Source organism: Dendrobates tinctorius, unplaced genomic scaffold (genome assembly GCF_039654945.1).
Source record: "Dendrobates tinctorius isolate UK_male_01 unplaced genomic scaffold, ASM3965494v1 ptg000039l, whole genome shotgun sequence".
In the NCBI taxonomy this organism is placed as follows: domain Eukaryota; kingdom Metazoa; phylum Chordata; class Amphibia; order Anura; family Dendrobatidae; genus Dendrobates; species Dendrobates tinctorius.
This window is the reverse complement of record NW_027361707.1, coordinates 9611521-9632855: the sequence shown is the minus strand read 5'-3', so window position 1 is coordinate 9632855 and position 21335 is coordinate 9611521. Positions and strand designations below refer to the sequence as shown.

Genomic DNA, 21335 nt, shown 5'->3' with positions numbered 1-21335 from the left:
ACAGCAGTCTCCGGGGGGCACAGGACGTGGGACTTATCAGCGCTGGACACCGGTGGGGTAAGATCACAGCTGGGTCCTTGGTACTCAGCTGTGAATTCCTATACCCTATAGCGCTCTCCTACTCCTTTCCTCTGCGTAGATACCCCTGTAGGGCTTCCACTAATCAGCCTAGGTACTATGTCGGGCTCAAGGAAAAGAACCAGGCAAGACTGCTTTTATGCAGTCTGCACAGCCTGCAAGGCCACTCTCCCCAGCGGCAGCACGTACCCGCACTGCCGGGATTGTACCCAAAAAACAGGATCAGAACCCCAAGAAGTCCCTACCAACGCTTCTGCGACCGCTACTGCGCCGGAATGGGCATTGGAATATTGTGTCCAGTTTTGGGCACCACATTTTAAAAAAGACATCAACAAACTGGAGCAAGTTCAGAAAAGAGCGACCAGAATGGTGACCGGTCTGCAAACCCTGTCTTATGAGGAAAGGTTGCAGGATTTGGGAATGTTTAGTTTGCAAAAGAGAAGACTGAGAGGAGACTTAATAGCTGTCTACAAATATCTAAAGGGCTGTCACATTGTAGAAGGATCAACTTTATTCTCATTTGCACAAGGAAAGACTAGAAGCAATGGGATGAAACTGAATGGGAGGAGACACAGATTAGATATTAGAAAAAACTTTTTGACAGTTAGAGTGATCAATGAGTGGAACAGGCTGCCACGAGAAGTGGTGCGTTCTCCTTCAATGGAAGTCTTCAAACAGAGGCTGGACAGACATCTGACTGGGATGATTTAGCGAATCCTGCTTTGAGCAGGGGGTTGGACCAGATGGCCCAGGAGGTCCCTTCCAACTCTACGATTCTATGATTCTATGACTCAGATGTCGCAGTCTATGACACAGTCTATAGATAACCTGACCTCCACATTACTGCAGGGTCATGTCTCGGCTATGAACGTTACCCAGCAAAGGGATGTCCGGTCTCATGATCAGGGCGCTTCCGACAGTTCGAGGCGTAAGCGGACCCACAGGTCGCGTTCATCTGCGTCTCACATAGCAATAGGTCTTCCCCCTCCAGGGAAAGACACAGTGGCCTCAGCTCACCGAGGCCGTCCCCTGATAGAGAATGACAATGCGGATCTCCACAACGATCCCAGACCACGGGAAACCTCCGCTCTAGTTCGCCCGCTAGGGAGCTCCTTAGCGATGCGCAGGACTCAGAGGGCATATGTGACTCCAATTCAGATAACGAAACAGAGAACGCTTTGCTCCCTTGTCCCCCTAGCAATACTGCGATAGTTGAGGATATCGTCTCTTCCATCCTTCGGGTGCTGGACATTTCAGATTCAACCCCGGAAGCACCAGAACACAAGATTTCTTTTGAAAGTGTTCAGAAACCATCGAAGGTCTTCCCTAATCACCTGGAATTTCAAAAAATCCTTTCTAAGCATTTTTTGCAGCCTGAGAAAAAATTCGCCAATCGCAAGTGTTTGGAAGCAAAATACCCCTTTCCACAGAAAGACATCAAGGATTGGACAGATCCGCCTGTCGTGGACCCTCCAGTCTCTAGACTAGCAGCACAAACGCTTCTCTCGCTGCCGGACAGTTCAACCCTCAAGGACACAGCAGACAGACAAGTAGAACGCATGGCTTGTTCAATCTTTGAAGCGACAGGTGCCTCTTTGGCTCCCGCATTTGCTTCAGTTTGGGCAGTCAAGGCCATCATTGCTTGGGCTGATCTATTGCAAAAGGGTCTTCAAGCTTCAAATCCTCAGCTGGCGGACCAGGCGGTGCAAATTGCAGTGGTGGCAGATTACATGGTCCATGCAGCGTTGGACTCTGCAAGAGGGATAGCGGGAATAGCATCAAACGCCATCACAATCCGGCGTATTCTCTCGCTAAGAGAATGGAAAGCGGATGCGGCCTCAAAAAAGTCCTAGCAAATCTCCCGTACTTCAGTTGCCGTCTTTTCGGTGAAAAGCTGGATACAATGATATCCAATGCTACCGGGGGCAAAAGTACTTCCCTCCCTCAACTAAGACCAAAACGCACGTTTAAAAGGCGTAATCAATCTCGTTTCCTATCCTTTCGGAATTCTTCAGGCTGGTCCGTCTCACGTCCAGCACAAAACCGTAATCGTCCCCGTCCCCCCCCCCGCAGGGACAACACACGTGCGGCACAGAGGCCGGACAGGAACTGGCAATCAAAGGCAAGCCAGGCAAAACCTAAAGGAGGAAAACCTCAGGTTTTTCCCTCATCCTGACTCATGCCCTCTGGAAGACACCCCACTTGTAGGCGGACGACTGCTACTCTTTCAGCAGGTCTGGCTGCCTATTACAGAAGACAAGTGGGTCAAGGAAATAGTGTCTTCAGGATACAAAATCGAGTTTACTTACTAGCCCACCGCACAGGTTTTTTCCCCTCTGTCCCTCCAAAATCCCTGCTCATAGCTCAGGCCTTCCGTCAAGCGGTTTCTTCCCTCCTGTGAGCAGGAGTCATAGTGCCAGTCCCAGCAGAAGAGCGCTTCCGAGGTTTCTACTCCAACCTGTTCATGGTGCCCAAGAAGGGAGGCAGCGTCCGACCCATACTAGACCTCAAGCAACTCAAAAAGTACGTTCGAGTTCGCCACTTCCGCATGTAATCCCTCCGGTCAATCGTTGCGTCTATGGAAAAAGAATATCTTGCCTCAATAGACATACAGGACGCATACCTGCATATACCGATTGCTCCCGCCCATCAGAGGTTTCTCAGATTCGCAATCAACCAAGACCATTACCAGTTTGTGGCCCTCCCGTTCGGTCTCGCCACGGCTCCCAGAACATTTACAAAGGTCATGGCAGCTACCATGGACGTTCTGCACTCCAGAGGCATAGTAGTCGTTCCATATCTGGACGACCTTCTCATCAAGGCCCCCACCCTCAAGGACTGCGAGGTCAACGTCTCGATCACGATCGACACTCTGAGGCGCCTGGGATGGTTAGTCAATTTACAGAAGTCCTCGACTACCCCGAGTCAGTCTCTGACCTTCCTGGGGATGCTATTCGACACCTCCAAGGGTCTGGTGATCCTCCCCAGGGACAAGGCACTGGCTCTCCGTCTGGGAGTTCACACACTCCTCCGCAAGTCCCCCAGATCTCTCCGGTATGCCATGAGAGTACTTGGCAGGATGAGAGCAGCAATGGAGGCGGTACCATTTGCCCAGTTTCACCTTAGACCCCTTCAACTGGCCATCCTCAAGTCCTGGGACAGGAATCCGCTCTCCCTTGACAGGGAGTTCCGGTTATCAACAAACACCAGGAGGTCCCTGCACTGGTGGCTCAAGCCAACCTCGCTTGCAAGGGGAAAATCCTTTCTCTCCGGTCAATGGAAGGTTTTGACCACCGACGCAAGCCTTATGGGTTGGGGCGCGGTGCACCTACATCACAGAGCGCAAGGCAGGTGGTCACCAAGGGAATCGACCATGCCCATCAACATCCTGGAAATTCGGGCCATCTTCCTGGTGTTGAAAGCCTTCCATCACTTGCTAGCAGACTCTCATATCCGAGTACAGTCGGACAATGCCACGGTAGTGGCATACGTGAACCATCAAGGCGGCACTCGCAGCATCCAGGCGATGACCGAAGTAACACGTATCCTACAATGGGCGGAGGCTGCAAGGTCGGTACTCTCCGCGGTCCACATTCCGGGTGTGGACAACTGGGAAGCCGACTATCTCAGCCGACAAGGAATGGATTCGGGGGAATAGTCTCTCCATCGAGAAGTCTTCTGTCATCTGTCATCGTTGGGGGACCCCGGACGTGGATCTGATGCCATCCCATCTCAATGCCAACTTTCCCAACTTCATGGCCAGGACGCGCGATCCGCGGTCGCTCGGAGCAGATGCCCTGCTTCAGGACTGGACCCAGTTCCAGCTTCTGTACATTTTTCCACCCCTCCCCCTGATCTCCAGAGTCCTGAGGAAGATCAAACAAGAGGGTGTTCCCACCATTCTGATCGCTCCAGACTGGCCAAGGCGTACATGGTACGCCGACGTCGTGCAACTAACAGCAGACGCTCCCTGGTGTCTCCCCACACGTCCCGACCTCCTGTCAATTTGACGGCGTGGCCATTGAGACCTGGGTTTTGACCCAAGCAGGTTTTTCACCGGACGTTGTTAAAACCATGATCAGGGTTCGAAAGCCAACTTCAGCCAGGATTTACTATCGTACCTGGAAGGTTTTCTTCACATGGTGCGAATCTCGTGGGCAGATCCCACTCCCCTATTCTCTTCCAAAGGTCCTCGGTTTCCTTCAGTCAGGCCTGGACGCCGGGCTATCCCTGGGCTCGCTGAAGAGCCAGGTGTTGGCGGCTTTCAGTGCTCTTTCAGAGGCGTATTGCTAACAAGCCGCAAGTGAAGACTTTTCGCCAAGGGTTTTCCCGATTGGATCCCCCCTACAAACGTCCGTTGGAGACGTGGGACCTCAACCTGGTCTTGACAGCACTACAGTCACCTTCTTTTGAACCCCTTAGGGTGATCTCACTCCGCTTTCTATCACAGAAAGTGGTTTTCCTGGTGGCAATCACCTCGCTACGCAGGTGTCTGAACATTCAGCTCTTTCCTGCAGACAACCTTTCCTGGTTTTTCATCAGGACAAGGTGGTTCACCGTACAGTACCATCCTTCCTTCCGAAGGTCGTGTCCAGCTTCCACCTCAATGAGGAAATATCACTACCGTCTCTTTGCCCGGCTCCCGTTCATAGGGTAGAGAAGGCTCTGTATACGCTTGACCTTGTCAGGGCATTGCATACTTACGTGTCTAGGACTGCTCCCTTCCGGAAGCCTGATTCACTTTTCCTTATTCCAGAAGGCGTTCGCAAGGGCCTACTGGCTTCGAAAGCCACCCTTGCTAGGTGGATCAAGTCCATCATTCAAGAGGCTTACCGTCTCAACAATTCTCCCCTTCCGGCCGGTATCACGGCGCGCACTACGCGGGCGGTAGGGGCCTCTTGGGCCATTCGGCATCAAGCCTCGGCACATCAAGTGTGTAAAGCAGCCACTTGGACTAGCCTGCACACATTTACAAAACACTACAGAGTGCATACCCAGTCCTCAGTGGATGCGAGCCTGGGTAGACGGGTCCTGCAGGCGGCAGTACCCCAAGTGTAGGGGACTGTCAGCACAATATTTGTCCACTGCTTCCCACCCAGGGACTGCTTTGGGACGTCCCACGGTTCTGTGTCCCCCCAATAAGGCGACAGAGTAAAGGAGATTTTTGTGTACTCACCGTAAAATCTCTTTCTCTTAGCCTTTAATTGGGGGACACAGCTCCCACCCTGTTGCCCTTGCGGGCTGTTACGGTTGGGTTCTCATATTGTTTGAGCCTGTTTATAGTAGCCTTTTTTTACAGGCATGGTTATGTTTCTGGTATATTCCTCCTAATGCTTTTGCACAAAACTGGAGAAGGCTGACGCCGTCCAGGGGTGTATACTGCAGAGGAGGAGCCAAAGTTAATCTTTTTCAGATTATGCATAGTGTCGCCTCCTAGTGGACAGCAGCATAACACCCACAGTTCTGTGTCCCCCAATCAAAGGCTAAGAGAGATTTTATGGTGAGTACACAAAAATCTCCTTTCTTTATCGCCTTATTGGGGGGCACAGATTACCATGGGTGTATGCTGCTGCTGCTAGGAGGCTGACACTATGCAAAAAACAAGAAAATTGACTCCTCCCCGGCAGTATACACCCACCGACAGATACCAAGTACCTCAGTTTGTGCTTAGTGTCTAGGAGGCGGACCGGGATCTCCCCAGATCCGCATCTAACCATTTTCTTTTAGGTTTTGTGTGTGTATTAATCTTTTCCCATTTATTTTCCAGATTCTACACCGGGAAACAGGGGGTCAATGTTCACCCTGCTTTCCCATATCATGCGGCTGAGCGAGCAGTGTGGTGTCGACCACATCGCAACTCACAGTACTGCAGGCAGGACTTTTTCCATATCACCATTCGGTGCTATGGGCGGACGACAGGTGGCCGGTCCTTGCCAAAACAACTCCTCATCCCTATCCCAGGACAGGGCTGAGAGGAAGACGGTGGTCGCCATCGCTCCCAACAAAAGGACGCCGTCTTCTACGTGACACGGGTAAGAGGACCTCTCCCAGCGGCCTGTTCCCTACTCATGCCCCTGTGGCCCTCCTCTTCAGGGACGTCAGGTAAGATCCTGAACGATCCCTTAGCCCCGCATGTCTCAGGAAGCAAGAGTGGAGATCAGTCTGCATTTGAATCTCCCGCCCCTACTAGCCGCGCGTCTCTCATATCAGCCGCGCTTCCTGTTAATACAGAGGCACATAACGCGGGGGTCTTCCTGGGCTCAGGGGGCTCTTTCTTATTTAGCAGGGTAGCGCAGGCTCACCTTAAATAGCGGCGCCGCGGGTGTCCGTGTAGAAGCTCGGGCGGGGAGAGAGACCGCTTTCACTTTCACTTTCTTTCAGCCGCGCTTTCTCTTTCCCCGCTCTGAGCGCGCTCCCTGTTACACTGGGCGCGCTTTCTTCTCTGAGCGTGCGTTTTTCTCGCCCCCTTTCCACCCTATCACAGCTTGTCTTTCTTTTTAGGTGATGTCTCTCTCCCTTTTACCGCGCCCCCCCCTCTGCTATTGCCAATCTCCTCCTGGCGGCGAATCCCGCCCTCCGGACGCACAGCCAGTTCCCTCCTGCAATTTTCTCTGCTTCCTGCGCTGCTTGGGGGACACGTCAGGGTCCGGCTGCTCGTCAGATTCTCGGTAGGCTCGGCGCTTAATGGCAAATTGGCTCCCCTCTGCAGTACTTTTCTGTGTAGTGCAGCCATAAGGCGTATCTTTCCCTGCAACAGCTCTGTCTTTCAAGCCCACCGTTACCCATTATGCCTGTGCACGCTGTAACAAGAAGTGGGCTTCAGGTCAGTCATCTGTCCGTCCTGCAGTCCTTCAGTTATGTCGGCCTCTCAGGAGCACACCGATTCCCGGGATGAGGGTACTTCCCACCTCCCAGAGTGGGCCATTGCAATGTCACAGTCGGTCCCCGATCTGACTAAAGTCTCTCAGTCCCTTGTCCAGGTCTTAGAACGTTTGCCTCAGTTATCTACAGCCACCTGTGCACCGACCACCTCTCAGGGTGGGTCGTCCGCACCTGACCGCGACCTTCAGAGGGACAGGCCGAGTAGGATTTCTAGGAAGCGTGTTCTGTCTGGCTCGTCTTCCAGTTCGCTAGGCCCGTCGGCTTCTCCCTGGTGTCCTTCTCCGTCTTCAGAGGACGACCCTAGGTCTGACGACGATCCCCAATCGGGATCTAGTTCAGAAGCAGATAACATATCTAAAACGCGGAATATGGTCGATAGTCCTCTTTCTGCCATCTTCCAAACTTTGGAAATTACGCAGGACAAGCCTTCTTCTCAGGAATGTTCTGTTCCATTTAAACGAGCGAAGCCTCCATCCCGAACCTTTCCAAACCACAAGGAGTTCGATACTACTCTAGCCAAACATTGGGAGCACCCTGAACAACGCTTTTCAGGCCGCAGGTACTTAGATGTCCTGTATCCCTTTGATGTGGATCTGCTCACAAAATGGACCAAAGCCCCCGAAGTGGATCCTTCCGTCTCTCATATAGCCTCTAAGACGGCTCTATCCCTGAGCCTCTCTCTGTCCTATTTTCACTTCCGCCTGGGTGGCAAAAGTCATTTCAGCTTGGGCAAAAATTCTTCGCAGAGGCATCTTAGCGGCAGCTCCCCAGGACGAGCTGGCAGATCTAGCAGATCAAATTAATCATGCCGGTAAATACCTCTTAGCCGCCTCCTTGGATGCGGCTGGGTGCGTAGCAAGGGCTAACAGCAACATAGTAGCCGTATGCCGAGTCCTTTGGCTAAAGTCATGGAATGCAGATACCACCTCTAAAAAGTCGCTTACCAATCTCCCTTTCCATGGTTCTCGGCTCTTTGGAGCCAAGCTAGATCAAATAATTTCGGATGCCACTGGTGGTAAGAGCACTTCTCTCCCTCAGTCTAGGCCAAAAAGGGTTTCCGGCCGTTTAGGCCCTTTTGTGCCTTCTCGTCCACAGAAAAATCTACCCAGCAAGATCGGCCTTCCGGCTCTACGGAGCGAGAGCAGAAGAGAAAAAAAAAAAAAAATCTTACAAACCTGCTCCCCGCTGGAGATCTAGAGGACAATACTCCAGGTCTTCAGGTGTCCGTTCCGATAGGTTCTCCTCCAAGTGACGGGTCACTCCCACCTAGAAGTTTTTCCAGGGTGGGAGGCAGACTTTCCTTTTGTCGCGGACGCTTGGCTGTCTGTTGTCGACGATGCTTGGGTCAGGGAAATCATCGCATCCGGATACAAGATCGAATTTGCTTCCCAGCCCCATCTCCTCCCTTCTTTCCGCCAGAGTGATTGTTCCCGTTCCCTCAGACGAACGGTTTTCAGGGTTCTACTCAAATCTTTTCGTAGTCCCGAAAAAAGACGGGACCCTTCGACCAATCCTGGACCTCAAGTTGCTCACTCGCCATGTGAAGATTCTACACTTCAAAATGGAGTCTCTTCGATCAGTGATAGCCTCAATGGAGCCCGGAGAATTCCTCTGTTCTGTGGACATACGGGATGCTTATCTTCACATCCCAGTTTGTTTGCAACATCAGAAATATCTTCGGTTTGCGATTCAGGAAAATCTCTATCAATTCACGGCTCTTCCCTTCGGCCTAGCCTCTGCTCCCCGTGTTTTCACGAAGGTGATGGCGACGGTCATGGCCATCCTTCGATCCAGGGGGATTCTCATCATCCCTTATCTGGGCGATCTCTTGATCAAAGGCTCGTCCCGTCAAGACTGTCTCCTGAGTCTTCACATAACCCTGGATACCCTCGGCTGTCTCGGATGGTTAGTCAACAAGGAAAAGTCCATTCTCAGACCCACTCAGCGTCTGACCTTCCTAGGCATGGAACTCGACACGAATCTGGCCCGGGTGTTTCTTCCGAGGGGAAAAAATTTGTGCTTCTGTCCAAAGAAATTCAAGCCCTCAAACGGCCGAAGCCCATTCCCCTTCGGCACGGCATGAAAGTTCTGAGGAAGATGGTGGCTTCCATGGAGGCAGTGCCTTTTTGCACAGTTTCATCTTCGCCCCCTTCAGCTGTCCCTCCTCTCAGCTTGGGACAAGACGACGTTGTCCTTAGACCGCCCCATTCTCCTCCCTCTCAGAGTGAGGCATTCCCTGACTTGGTGGGCAATGCCTACGTCAGTCCTCCAGGGGAGGTCCTTCCTCCCGCTCCAGTGGCAAGTCATTACCACCGATGCCAGCCTTCTAGGTTGGGGAGCGGTTTTCCATCAGAGAACGGCCCAAGGACGCTGGAATCCACAGGAAGCCCTGCTCCCTATCAATCGTCTCGAAATCAGAGCAGTCTTCCTGGCCCTTCTTCGCTGGCTACCTCTTCTCGTCGGCAAGCCGGTCCGCTTTCAGTCGGACAACGCCACGGCTGTGACGTACATAAACCATCAGGGCGGCACGCGCAGCAACCAAGTGATGTCAGAAGTGGCCAAGATACTGCGCTGGGCAGAACGGTACATTCCAGCAACCTCCGCTGTGCACATTCCAGGGGTGGAAAACTGGGCAGCCGACTTTCTGAGTCGTCAAGGCCTAGCGTCAGGCGAATGGTCTCTCCAGTCCACGGTCTTCGATCAGATATGCCAGCGCTGGGGTTATCCGGATGTCGACCTCATGGCATCTCGGATGAACCACAAGTTTCCGCGTTTCATAGCCAGGTCCAGGGACCCTCTAGCCGTCGCTTGCGGCGCCCTAGTAATTCCGTGGTCCCAGTTCCAACTCCCTTATCTGTTTCCACCTCTTGCCTTGATCCCAAGAGTGGTCAAGAAGATAAAATCGGAAGGGGTGCCAGTGATTCTTGTGGCTCCAGACTGGCCAAGGAAGCCTTGGTATGCGGAACTGGTGTACATGCTCGCGGACGTCCCCTGGAGGCTTCCAGACCGTCCGGATCTTCTCTCGCAAGGCCCCCCTTTACCATGAGAATTCTCGGTCTCTGAATTTAACGGCATGGCCGTTGAGGCTGCAATCTTAAGAGATTCAGGTTTTTCAAACCAGGTGATTCAGACGATGATCAAAGCCAGGAAACCAGCCTCTTCCCGTATCTACCATAGGCATTGGAAGGTCCTTTTTCCGTTGGTGCGACGATAAGAGTCTTTCCAATGTCCTTTTCCATTCCGTCCATACTGGGTTTTCTCCTGTCTGGCTTAGATTCGAGTCTGTCTCTCAGTACTCTCAAGGGCCAGGTTTCCGTTTTGTCTATCCTTTTTCAAAGGGAGCTCGCTTCCTTACCGCAGGTTAAGACATTCCTCCAAGGAGTCGCTCATGTGGCTGCTCCTCATCATTCACAATAGAACCGTGGGATCTCAATCTCGTTCTTAGCGCTCTCCAAAAAGCACCGTTTGAGCCCATCCAGGACATTCCTTTGTCTTTTCTGTCATGGAAGGTAACCTTTCTAATTGCCATAACATCCATCAGAAGAGTTTCTGAATTAGCGGCCCTGTCATGTCGTTCTCCTTATCTGGTCCTCCATCAGGATAAAGTCGTCCTCAGGCCCGTTCCTTCTTTTCTCCCAAAGGTGGTATCCTCCTTCCACATCAACGAGGATATAGTTCTTCCATCATTTTGTCCTGCTCCTTCTCACCCTCTTGAGAAGTCTCTCCACAAACTGGACGTTGTTAGAGCCTTGCGTGTTTATCTCGCTAGGACTGCTTCTTTTCGTCAATCCGATTCATTGCTGGTCATCTCTGAAGGTCACCGGAAAGGGCTTCCGGCATCCAAATCCACGATCGCTCGCTGGATTCGTTCTACTATTCTGGAAGCATACCGTCTTCAGGAAATACGGCCGCCTTCGGGAGTGAGGGCTCACTCCACCCGGGTGGTGGCAGCTTCGTGCGCCGTTCAACACCAGGCTTCGGCTCTGCAAATTTGCAGGGCCGCGACCTGGTCGTCTTTGCATACGTTTGCGAGGTCCTACAGGGTTCATACCCAGGCCTCGTCTGATGCAGTCGTTGGTAGGAAGGTCCTGCAGGTGGCGGTGGCGCATCGGCCGACCTAAGCCCTTCCTGTTCTTTCGTTCCTTATTGCTGTTCCCGCCCTTGGGACTGCTTTGGAACGTCCCATGGTAATCTGTGTCCCCCAATAAGGCGATAAAGAAAGATGGATTTTTGGTTCTTACCGTAAAATCTTTCTTGGAGCCTTCATTGGGGGACACAGCACCCTCCCTGTTTAAGTTGTACCGTGTTGGGTCCTTGAGTCCCTTGTTGGGTTGGTACATATGTTTATTGTTCCGTGGCTTCTCCTACTGCTTTCTCACCAACTGAGGTACTTGGTATCTGTCGGTGGGTGTATACTGCCGGGGAGGAGTCAATTTTCTTGTTTTTTGCATAGTGCCAGCCTCCTAGCAGCAGCATCATACACCCATGGTAATCTGTGTCCCCCAATGAAGGCTCCAAGAAAGAGATTTTACGGTAAGAACCAAAAATCCATCTTTTTGGATTTTGACGTGTCTTTAGGATCATTCTCCATTTGTAGAAGCCATCCTCTTTCCAACTTCAGCTTTTTTTTTTTTTTTTTTTTTTTTTTTTTTTTTTTACATACAGTATAATGTTATGTTTGCATCAAGATTTTGTTGAAATTTCATTGAATTCATTCTTTCCTCTACCCGAGAAATGTTCCCCGTGCTATTGGCTGCAACACAACCCCAAAGCATAATTGATTCACTTCCATGCTTAATGGTTGGCAAGATGTTCTTTTCCTGAAATTCTGTGCCCTTTTTTCTTCACACATACCTTTGATCATTCTGGCACAAGAGTTCTATTTTACCCTCATTGGTCCACAGGACTTGTCTTTCTGAAGGTCTTTTCAGTCATGCGGGGGTTCTGATTTGCCTCTAGCAATTCTACGAGCAGCTCTCACTGAAATTTTGCTTGGTCTTCCAGACCTTATCTTGACCTCTGTTGTTCGTGGTAACTGCCTTTTCTTAATTACATTTCATACTGAGGAAAGGGCAACTTAGAAAAACTTTGCTCTGTCCTTACAGCCTTCACCTGCTTTGTGGGCCTCCACCATTTTCAGAGTTCTGGACAGCTGCTTAGTAGAACCCATGGCTGCTGTATTTTGGCACAAGGATAGAGGCGGCTGGTTTTTTATAAAGCTGGGAAATTGGCATCACCTGGCCTTTCCGAACGATAATGGTGAACAAGCCATAATCCTAACAGGCTAATTTAACTTTGACCTAGGTTTCAGACCTTATGTGAGCACAGATCTCCACGGGTGATACGCTTTGCTCAACTTGTTTAACTGTTCACGATGACAGTAATTTTGACCAGAGGTGCCCAAACTTTTACATGCCACTGTATAATGCATGTCTTATTTATTTTTAATAACCAATTGTAATTTTCTTATTCTAATTCCTCATGTGCTGTCCTCCATAGGAGTATGTGGCGAGTCCAGCGATGAACATTATCGTCAGCCATGTACTCGGCTCGGATGGGAGCATGCAGAGATCCTGCAGCAGCATGGCCGATGAACGGACTGAGAGAGTAGACGCCGAACCAGAGCGAGAACGACTGGAAAAGCAGCAGGTTAGCATCTTGGCCAGCGGCGTCTGGGAGCATCTTTTGGGTGCAAGGTACCAAGGAGTAACACGAGGGACAGTATCCATCCCTGCTGTGCTTCCAGTGCTAATGTTCACAATACCTCTTGGGGGTATATATGGCGTAAAACACTGACTTATATTTCCGCAATGCTCAGTTGTGCACAAATTATGCAAGGTTTGATGGTTTCACGCCATTTTAACCCCTTCCTGACCTGTGACACAGCGTATGCGTCATGAATGTCGGTGCCAATACGATCCATGACGCATACCCTGTGTCATAACTTCAAAGGCCCCCTGCGGGTCGGGTGACAGGGGTCAATGAAAGGTCACCTGACCCGCAGATACAGGGGGCTTTGTAATTCACCACAGGGGGCGTGGCTTCGCCCCCACGTGGCTACAATCGCTCTGATTGGCTATTAACCCCTTAAGCCCCAAGGATGGTTTGCACGTTAATGACCGGGCCATTTTTTACAATTCTGACCACTGTCCCTTTATGAGGTAATGACTCTGAAACGCTTCCATGGATCCCGGTGATTCTGACATTTTCTCGTGACATATTGTACTTCATGTTAGTGGTAAAATTTCATTCAAATAACTTGCGTTTATTTGTGAAAAAAACGGAAATTTGTCAAATTTAGAAAATTTCGCAATTTTCCAACTTTGAATTTTTATGCCCTTAAATCGCAGAGATACGGCACACAAAAAACTTGATAAGTAACATTTCCCACATGTTTACTTTACATCAGCACAATTTTGGAACCCAAATTTTTTTTTGTTAGGAAGTTATAAGGGTTAAAAATTGGCCAGCGATTTCTCATTTTTGCAACACCATTTTATTTTTATGGACCACATCACATTTGAAGCCACTTTCAGGGGTCTATATGATAGAAAATACCCAAAAGTGACACCATTCTAAAAACTGCACCCCTTAAGGTGCTCAAAACCACATTCAAAAAGTTTATTAACCCTTTAGGTGCATCACAGGAATTTTTTGAATATTTAAAAAAAGAACATTTAACTTTTTTTCACAAAAAAAATACTTCAGGTTCAATTTTTTTTATTTTACCAAGGGTAACAAAAGAAATTGGACTGCAAAATTTATTGTGCAATTTGTCCTGAGTACCTGATATGTGGGGGGGGGGAGAACTACTGTTTCGGCGCATGGCTGAGCTCAGAAGGGAAGGAGCGCCGTTTGACTTTTTCAATGCAAAATTGGCTGGGATTCTGATCGGGCGCCATGTCACGTTTGGAGAGCCCCTGATGTACCTAAACAGTGGAAACCCCCCACAAGTGACCCCATTTTGGAAACTAGACCCCCCAAGGAACTTATCTAGATATGTGGTGAGAACTTTGAATCCACAAGGGCTTCACAGAAGTTTATAACGTACAGCGGTACAATTAAAAAATCATATTTTTTCCACAAAAATGATCTTTTCACCCCCAATTTTTATTTTCACAAGGGTAACAGGACCCTAAAAGTTATTGTGCAATTTGTCCTGAGTACGCTGATACCCCACATGTGGGGGTAAACCACTATTTGGGCGCATGGCAGAGCTCGGAAGGGAAGCAGCGCCATTTGACGTTTTTGGCTGGAATTGAGATCGGACACCATGTCGCGTTTGGAGAACCCCTGATGTGCCAAAACAGTGGAAACCCCCCACAAATGACACCATTTTGGAAACTAGACCCCCCCCAAGGAACTTATCTAGATGTGTGGTGAGCACTTTGACCCCTCCAGTGCTTCACAGAAGTTTATAATCGTATTTTCTCGTTCGCCTTATTGGGGGACACAGAAACCATGTATGTATGCTGCTGCCACTAGGAGGCTGACACTATGCACAAAAAAATTTAGCTCCTCCTCCGCAGTGTACACCCCACCGACCGGCAGGGAATTCCTCAGTTTAGCTTAGTGTCAGTAGGAGGTGGACACGGGTCTTTCATTAGACCCTTATCTACCTCAATGTGCGTCGTTCCTTTTCAGGTTCCAGAGGGATACAGTGTGAAGAGTCACAACTGTACTCCCAGTACGGCGTGTACTGCTACCCCGTATCCTCATAGCTCTCCACAGCAGGACCAAGAGCTCAGCACGGATGCGTGCCAGCGATCCAGATGGTCCTCGCTCCCCGTCTCCCACCCACTCGCCCATCAGAGCCCGTCGGTTTGGATGAGACGCGGACACTACAAAAGACAGACAGCGTGGGATAATGAGGTACCTTTATTGAATGCCAGACGGAGGTAAGTATGGGGGCCGAGTCGCGTCCTCCTCATCCCTAGATGCGCATCTCGGCGGCTCCAATATTATTCAAAGCGGCCACTGCGGCCGCCGCAATTACTCCTGGCCCTGGCGTCAGTAGGGGACTTGCCCGGCGTTTTCCCCCCCGCCTTCAGTCCTTGGCGCAGCAGATAGCAGCGGCGTTCTGCAGAACGGTTGCCGCGGCAGCGCTGCGGGACCTCCGCGCCGCCCCGCACTGACATGCGGCAGCCGCTATTAATTTAGGCCCCGGCTTCATTTCGGGCCTTCTTCTGCTTCGCGGCCACGCCCCCCGCCCCTTTCTTCTAAGCGGGCTTCTCTCCCGCCCGTTCCAGGTCCTCCCACCACCTCCTTCTTGCACCCCAGCCTATTCTTGGCCAGCGGGCGGTGCCTCCTTCAGCCTGGCAGTTAGCGCCGCCCTCCTTCTTCCCCTGGGAGCGCGCGTTTTTCCCATTCTTCTCAGGCGGTCGCCATCTTCCCAGCCTGTCAGCCGGATATCGCTCTCTGGGCCTGTCAGCCAGATTTCGCTCTGACCTGCAGCTGCAGACAAGCCGGATAGCATTGTCTTTGGGGATACCGGACCGTGAGTAGCTCTGCATCTGCAGACTGACACCCTCCTCTGCCTTCTGTCCCCCAACCTTCCGGCACTACCTCAGTTATCACTATGTCTAACTCTAAATCTGATCGTACCCGCTCTACGGCTCCCCCTGCACTCTAGTCAAGTACTTTGCGTGCTCTTCTTGCAATCGCAAACTTACCTCAGGTCAGTCCACTCCCCTCTGCCTGGACTGTAGCAATCCAATTCAGCCTGACGCCGCCCAGGAGCCTTCTATGGCCCCAGGTGAGAGTGAACCCCCCATGCCTGGCTGGGCTTCATCTCTTTCTCAATCAGTGGCAGACCTCACCAGGGTGTCTCAGTCCCTAGTAGCCACTCTGGATAAGTTGCCCCTGGACACTTCTGCAGGGTCCAGCAGGTCTCGAGATTCCTTCTGAGTCAGCCAGCGTTAGTCACAAAAGACCCAGGCAGGATCTCCAGCTGGAAGCCTCTCCTCGTCCCATCTCACCGCATAGTCCTTCTCAGCAGCCTCCTTCCCGGGCCTCCTCTCCCGAGTCAGGTGAAGCGTTCTCGGACAGGTCTTCTGAGGGGATTTTAGAGCTGGATTCGGACCAGGATTCGAACATGAAGGTTACGGTGCAGAACCTCATTGCAGCGATTCACCAGACCTTCGAGATTGCTGACCCCCCTGCGAAATCCTCAGATCAGGAGGTTTTGTTCAGACGAGAGGAAACACCCTCCAGGGTATTTCCTTTCCATTCAGAGTTTGGAAAGATTTTTACCAGGGAAAGAGAAGATCCGAGCAGACGCTTTCAAAGAGGAAAGCGTCTCGGCGTACTGTACCCGTTTGCTAAAGAGCTCACGGACAACTGGTCTGCTTCTCCCTCGTTGGACCCGCCCGTGTCCAGACTTTCTAATAACACGGTTCTCCCGCTTTCAGGCGTGGCGGCTCTAAAGGATTCTAATGATAGGATTATAGAATCCCTAGCTAAGTCCGCCTTCGAAGCGGCTTCAGCGGCAGTATGTCCAAGCTTTGCTTCATCTTGGGCAGCAAAAGCCATAGCTACTCGGGCAGAGGATCTTCGTCAGGGCATCCTAGATAAAGCACGTCCAGAGCGATTGGCCGATCTCGCCAATCAGATTTCCCATGCGGGGGATTATCTGCTTTTTGCTTCTTTGGATACCGCATCCTGCGCAGTTCAGGCGTCAAGCAACGTTGTGGCAATCCGACGTACAATTTGGCTCAAGGACTGGCAGGCGGACTTGTCTTCTAAGAAGTCTCTTACTAATCTGCCTTTTCAGGGAGTACGCCTCTTTGGATCCCCATTGGACTAGATTTTTAAGGACGCCACCGGAGGCACGAGTTCCCTCCTCCCTCAGTCCAAGCCTCGCAGACCTCCACTAAGGCGTCAGTTTCGACCCTTTTGGGCTTTCCGCTGTTTCAATACGGCGGAGACCCCATCCAACCAACAAAGACCGCAGGTGCGCCAAGATAGAAAGTTTGCTTCAGACCCACTTCTTCCTGGCCATCCCACTCTTCCCAGGGCAGACCATCCAGATCCAGGTCTGGACGGTCTACATCTGCATGACTGTCGTCGGACTCTCGAGGGTCCCTTCCGATTGGGAGGTCGACTTCTCCTCTTCAGGGACGTTTGGCTGGCCTCAGTAGAGAACGCTTGGGTCAGGGAGGTTGTATCGTCAGGATACAAGATAAGAGTTCGTTTCTCTTCCACGGGATCGTTTCTTCGAATCCCGTCCTCCAAAAGATCCAGCCTTGATCCCGGGGTTCTTTACGGCCATCACCTCTCTCCTCAGTTCCGGGGTGATTGTGCCCGTTCCCGACTCGGAGCGGTTCACAGGATTTTATTCGAACCTTTTTGTGGTGCCGAGAAAAGGCGGGGCGGTCGACCCTTCTTGGATCTCAAGCTTCTCAACAAGAGAGTATGCCTTCGCCACTTCTGGATGGAGTCGGTTCGTTCGGTAATCGCTTCCATGGAGGAGCAGGAGTTCATGTGTTCAATAGACATCCAAGATGCCTATCTACACGTGCCCATATTCTCCGGACATCAGAAGTTCCTGCGTTTTGCGATTCGCCAGGAACATTACCAGTTCGTCGCGCTCCCCTTCGGTCTTGCCACCGCTCCCAGAGTCTTCACGAAGATCATGGCTGCGCTGATGGCCTTGTTGAGGATCAGAGGTCTTGTTCTTTTTCCGTACCTCGACGATATTCTGATCAAAGCTTCCTCCTTTCAACAGGCTCGCCTAAGTTTGACGATCGTCCTAGACACCCTTTCCAATTTCGGGTGGATCGTCAACAGGAAAAAGTCCTGTCTGATTCCTTCTCAACGTCTTGTGTTTCTGGGTATACTGTTCGACGCTCGTCGGTCAAGGGTCTTTCTCCCACGAGAGAAGATTCTTTCCCTGCAGCAGGATGTACGATCGCTGCAGACCACACTATTTCCGTCCCTCCGATCAGCTATGAGGGTCCTGGGAAAGATGGTGGCGGCGATAGAGGCAGTTCCCTTTGCCCAATTTCACGCCAGACCTCTCCAGCACGCCATTCTGTCGAGGTGGAACAGGTCGGCTCTGTCCCTGGATCGCCCTGTACGTCTGTCATGCCGGGTCAAGCGGTCACTCAACTGGTGGTTGACGTCACCTCTTATCCACTTGGGTCGGTCATTTCTTCCCATTCACTGGCAGATTGTAACAACTGACTCGGCTCTGCCGATCAACGTCCTAGAGATACGAGCGATCTATCTGGCTCTCGTCCACTGGGAGAGGCTGCTCAGAGGCTTGCCTGTCAGGATTCAGACAGACAATGCCACAGCGGTGGCATATGTCAACCACCAAGGAGAGACATGGAGTGTCTCAGCTCTGGCAGAGGTGTCCAAGATTCTTCATTGGGCAGAGATTTCTGTCCCGACAATTTCCGCGGTACACATTCCCGGTGTAGACAACTGGGCCGCCGATTCTCTCAGCCGCGAGGGTCTCGCGGCGGGAGAGTGGTCCCTACATCCGGAGGTGTTTCATCTGCTCTGCCGTCGATGGGGAACCCCGGATGTCGACCTGATGGCGTCTCGCCTCAACAGGAAATTCCCACAATTTGTTTCCAGGTCTCGAGACCCTCTGGCAGTGGGCACAGACGCTCTGGCCGTTCCTTGGTCGCAGTTCGAACTCCCCTACCTGTTCCCTCCTCTGCCGCTTCTTCCCAAGCTTTTGAAGAAGATCAAAGCAGAAGGAATTCCTGTCATTCTCATCGCCCCGAATTGGCCCAGGTGGTCTTGGTTCGCGGACATTGTCAACCTTCTCGCGGACGCCCCCTGGAAGCTTCCAGACAGGGCATATCTACTGTCTCAAGGCCCGATTTGCTACCCCATTTCTCTGCCGCTCAATTTAACGGCGTGGCTGTTGAGACCGAGGTTTTGAAACGGGCAGGATTCTCCGATCGAGTAATTCATACCATGATCCGAGCAAGAAAGCCATCAACTTCCAAAATTTATTATCGTACTTGGAAGGCCTATTTCACCTGGTGTGAGGCCAATGACATCGCACCCATGTGCTTTTCGCTCCCTTCTGTTCTGGCGTTTCTTCAGGCAGGGCTGGATGCGGGACTTGCCCTCAGTTCTTTGAAGGGTCAGGTTTCGGCGCTATTTTATTTCAGAAGACGTTGGCCTCCCGCCCTCAGGTCAAAACCTTTCTTCAGGGCGTGGCTCACACGGCTCCTCCGTACCGAGCGCCCGTGGTTCCATGGGATCTTAATCTGGTTCTTGAGGTTATGCAAGGTCCTCCTTTTGAACCTCTCAGGGATATTTCTCTTTCTCTCCTTTCTTGGAAGGTAGCTTTTCTGGTGGCCATCACTTCCATCCGGTGCGTGTCGGAATTGGCGGCTCTTTCTTGCCGCTCGCCTTTTTTGGTACTTCACCAGGATAAGGTAGTTCTGCGGCCTCCGCCCTCGTTTCTTCCGAAGGTGGTGTCCTCCTTTCACCTCAATGAGGATATTGTTCTGCCTTCCTTCTGTCCGAGTCCGTCTCATCCTCGGGAGCGGTCCTTGAACAAGCTGGACCTGGTCAGGGCGCTCAGAGTCTATCTGTGTAGGACGGCTTCCCTGCGAAAGACACTTTTCGTCATTCCAGATGGGGCGCGGAAAGGTCACCCGGCCTCCAAGGCTACTATTGCTCGCTGGATCAGATCGGCAATTTTGGAGGCATACCGGGTTAAGCATCGAGTGGCTCCTCCGGGGATCAGAGCGCACTCTACCCGGGCAGTGGGTGCTTCCTGGGCGGTACGCCACAGTACTTCCGCTCTGCAGCTTTGCAAAGCTGCAACCTGGTCATCGGTTCACACGTTTGTGAAATTCTACGAAGTCCACACCTATGCTTCGGCGGACGCCAGCCTAGGTAGAAGGATTTAGCGGGCTGCGGTGGTGAGTCCGCTGGCCTGATGGAAGTTTGTTTCCCACTCCAGGAACTGCTTTGGGACGTCCCATGGTCTCTGTGTCCCCCAATAAGGCGAACGAGAAAACAGGATTTTTGGGTTGCTTACCGTAAAATCTGTTTCTCGGAGCCTTCATTGGGGGACACAGCACCCTCCCATGTTCTTCAGCTCCTGTTCTTTCTTTGGTTGATTGGTTACAGTTGAGTTGTTTGTTCTGTTTTCAATCCATTCTGTTGCTTCTCCTACTGCTTTCTCACTAACTTAGGAATTCCCTGCCGGTCGGTGGGGAGTACACTGCGGAGGAGGAGCTAACCTTTTTTGTGCATAGTGTCAGCCTCCTAGTGGCGGCAGCATACACCCATGGTCTCTGTGTCCCCCAATGAAGGCTCCGAGAAACAGATTTTATGGTAAGCAACCCAAAAATCCTGTTTTTTCCACAAGCATGATCTTTTAGTCACCAATTTTTTTATTTTCCCAAGGGTACCAGGAGAAATTGGACCCCAAAAGTTGTTGGCCAATTTGTCCTGAGTACGCTGACACCCCATATGTGGGAGAAAACTACTGTATGGGCACACGTCGGGGCTCGAAAGGGAAGTAGTGACTTCTTGGAATGCAGACTTTGATGGAATGGTCTGCGGGTGTCATGTTGCTTTTGGAGAGCCCCTGATGTACCGAAACTATTGAAACTCCCCTCAAGTGACCCCATTTTGGAAACTAGACCCCCCACGAAACTTATCTAGATGTGTGGTGAGCACTTTGAACCCCCAAGTGCTTCACAGAAGTTTATAACGCCACAAAAATGATATTTTTGCCCCCAATTTTTTATTTTCCTAACGGTAACAGGAGAAATTGGACCCCAAAAGTTGATTTGCAATTTGTCCTGAGTAGGCTGATACCCCATATATGGGGGTAAAACACTGTTTGGGCGCATGGCAGAGCTTGGAAGGGAAGGAGCACCATTTGACTTTTTCAACTCAGAATTGGCTGGAATTGAGATCAGACGCCATGTTGCATTTGGAGAGCACCTGATGTGCCCAAACAGTGGAAACCCCCAATTCTAACCCTAGCCCTAGCCCTAACCCTAACCCTAGCCCTAGCCCTAACCCTAGCCCTAACCCTAGCCCTAACCCTAGCCCTAACCCTAGCCCTAACCCTAGCCCTAACCCTAGCCCTAACCCTAGCCCTAACCCTAGCCCTAACCCTAGCCCTAGCCCTAGCCCTAACCCTAGCCCTAGCCCTAGCCCTAACCCTAGCCCTAGCCCTAGCCCTAACCCTAGCCCTAGCCCTAGCCCTGAAATGGAAATAAATACATTTTCTTTTCATTTTATTATTTTTCCCTAACTAAGAGGGTGATAACGGGGGGTTTGATTTACTATTTATGGCGGTTTTTATGTTTGGCAGCTGTCGCACGCTAAAAGACGCTTTTTATTGTAAAAATAGTTTTTGCATCACCACATATTGAGAGCTATAA

General features: G+C 51.2%; 1 protein-coding gene across 1 annotated transcript in view; it reads left to right on the top strand.

Annotated features, from left to right (window-relative positions):
• FAM193A (family with sequence similarity 193 member A) overlaps nucleotides 1–21335 on the top strand; it is a 129909-nt gene that overhangs the window by 80011 nt on the left and 28563 nt on the right. The window contains exon 20 of the mRNA XM_073574466.1: nucleotides 12460–12609. Within this exon, the coding sequence (XP_073430567.1) occupies nucleotides 12460–12609 (150 nt within the window). The remainder of the gene's footprint in view (nucleotides 1–12459; nucleotides 12610–21335) is intronic.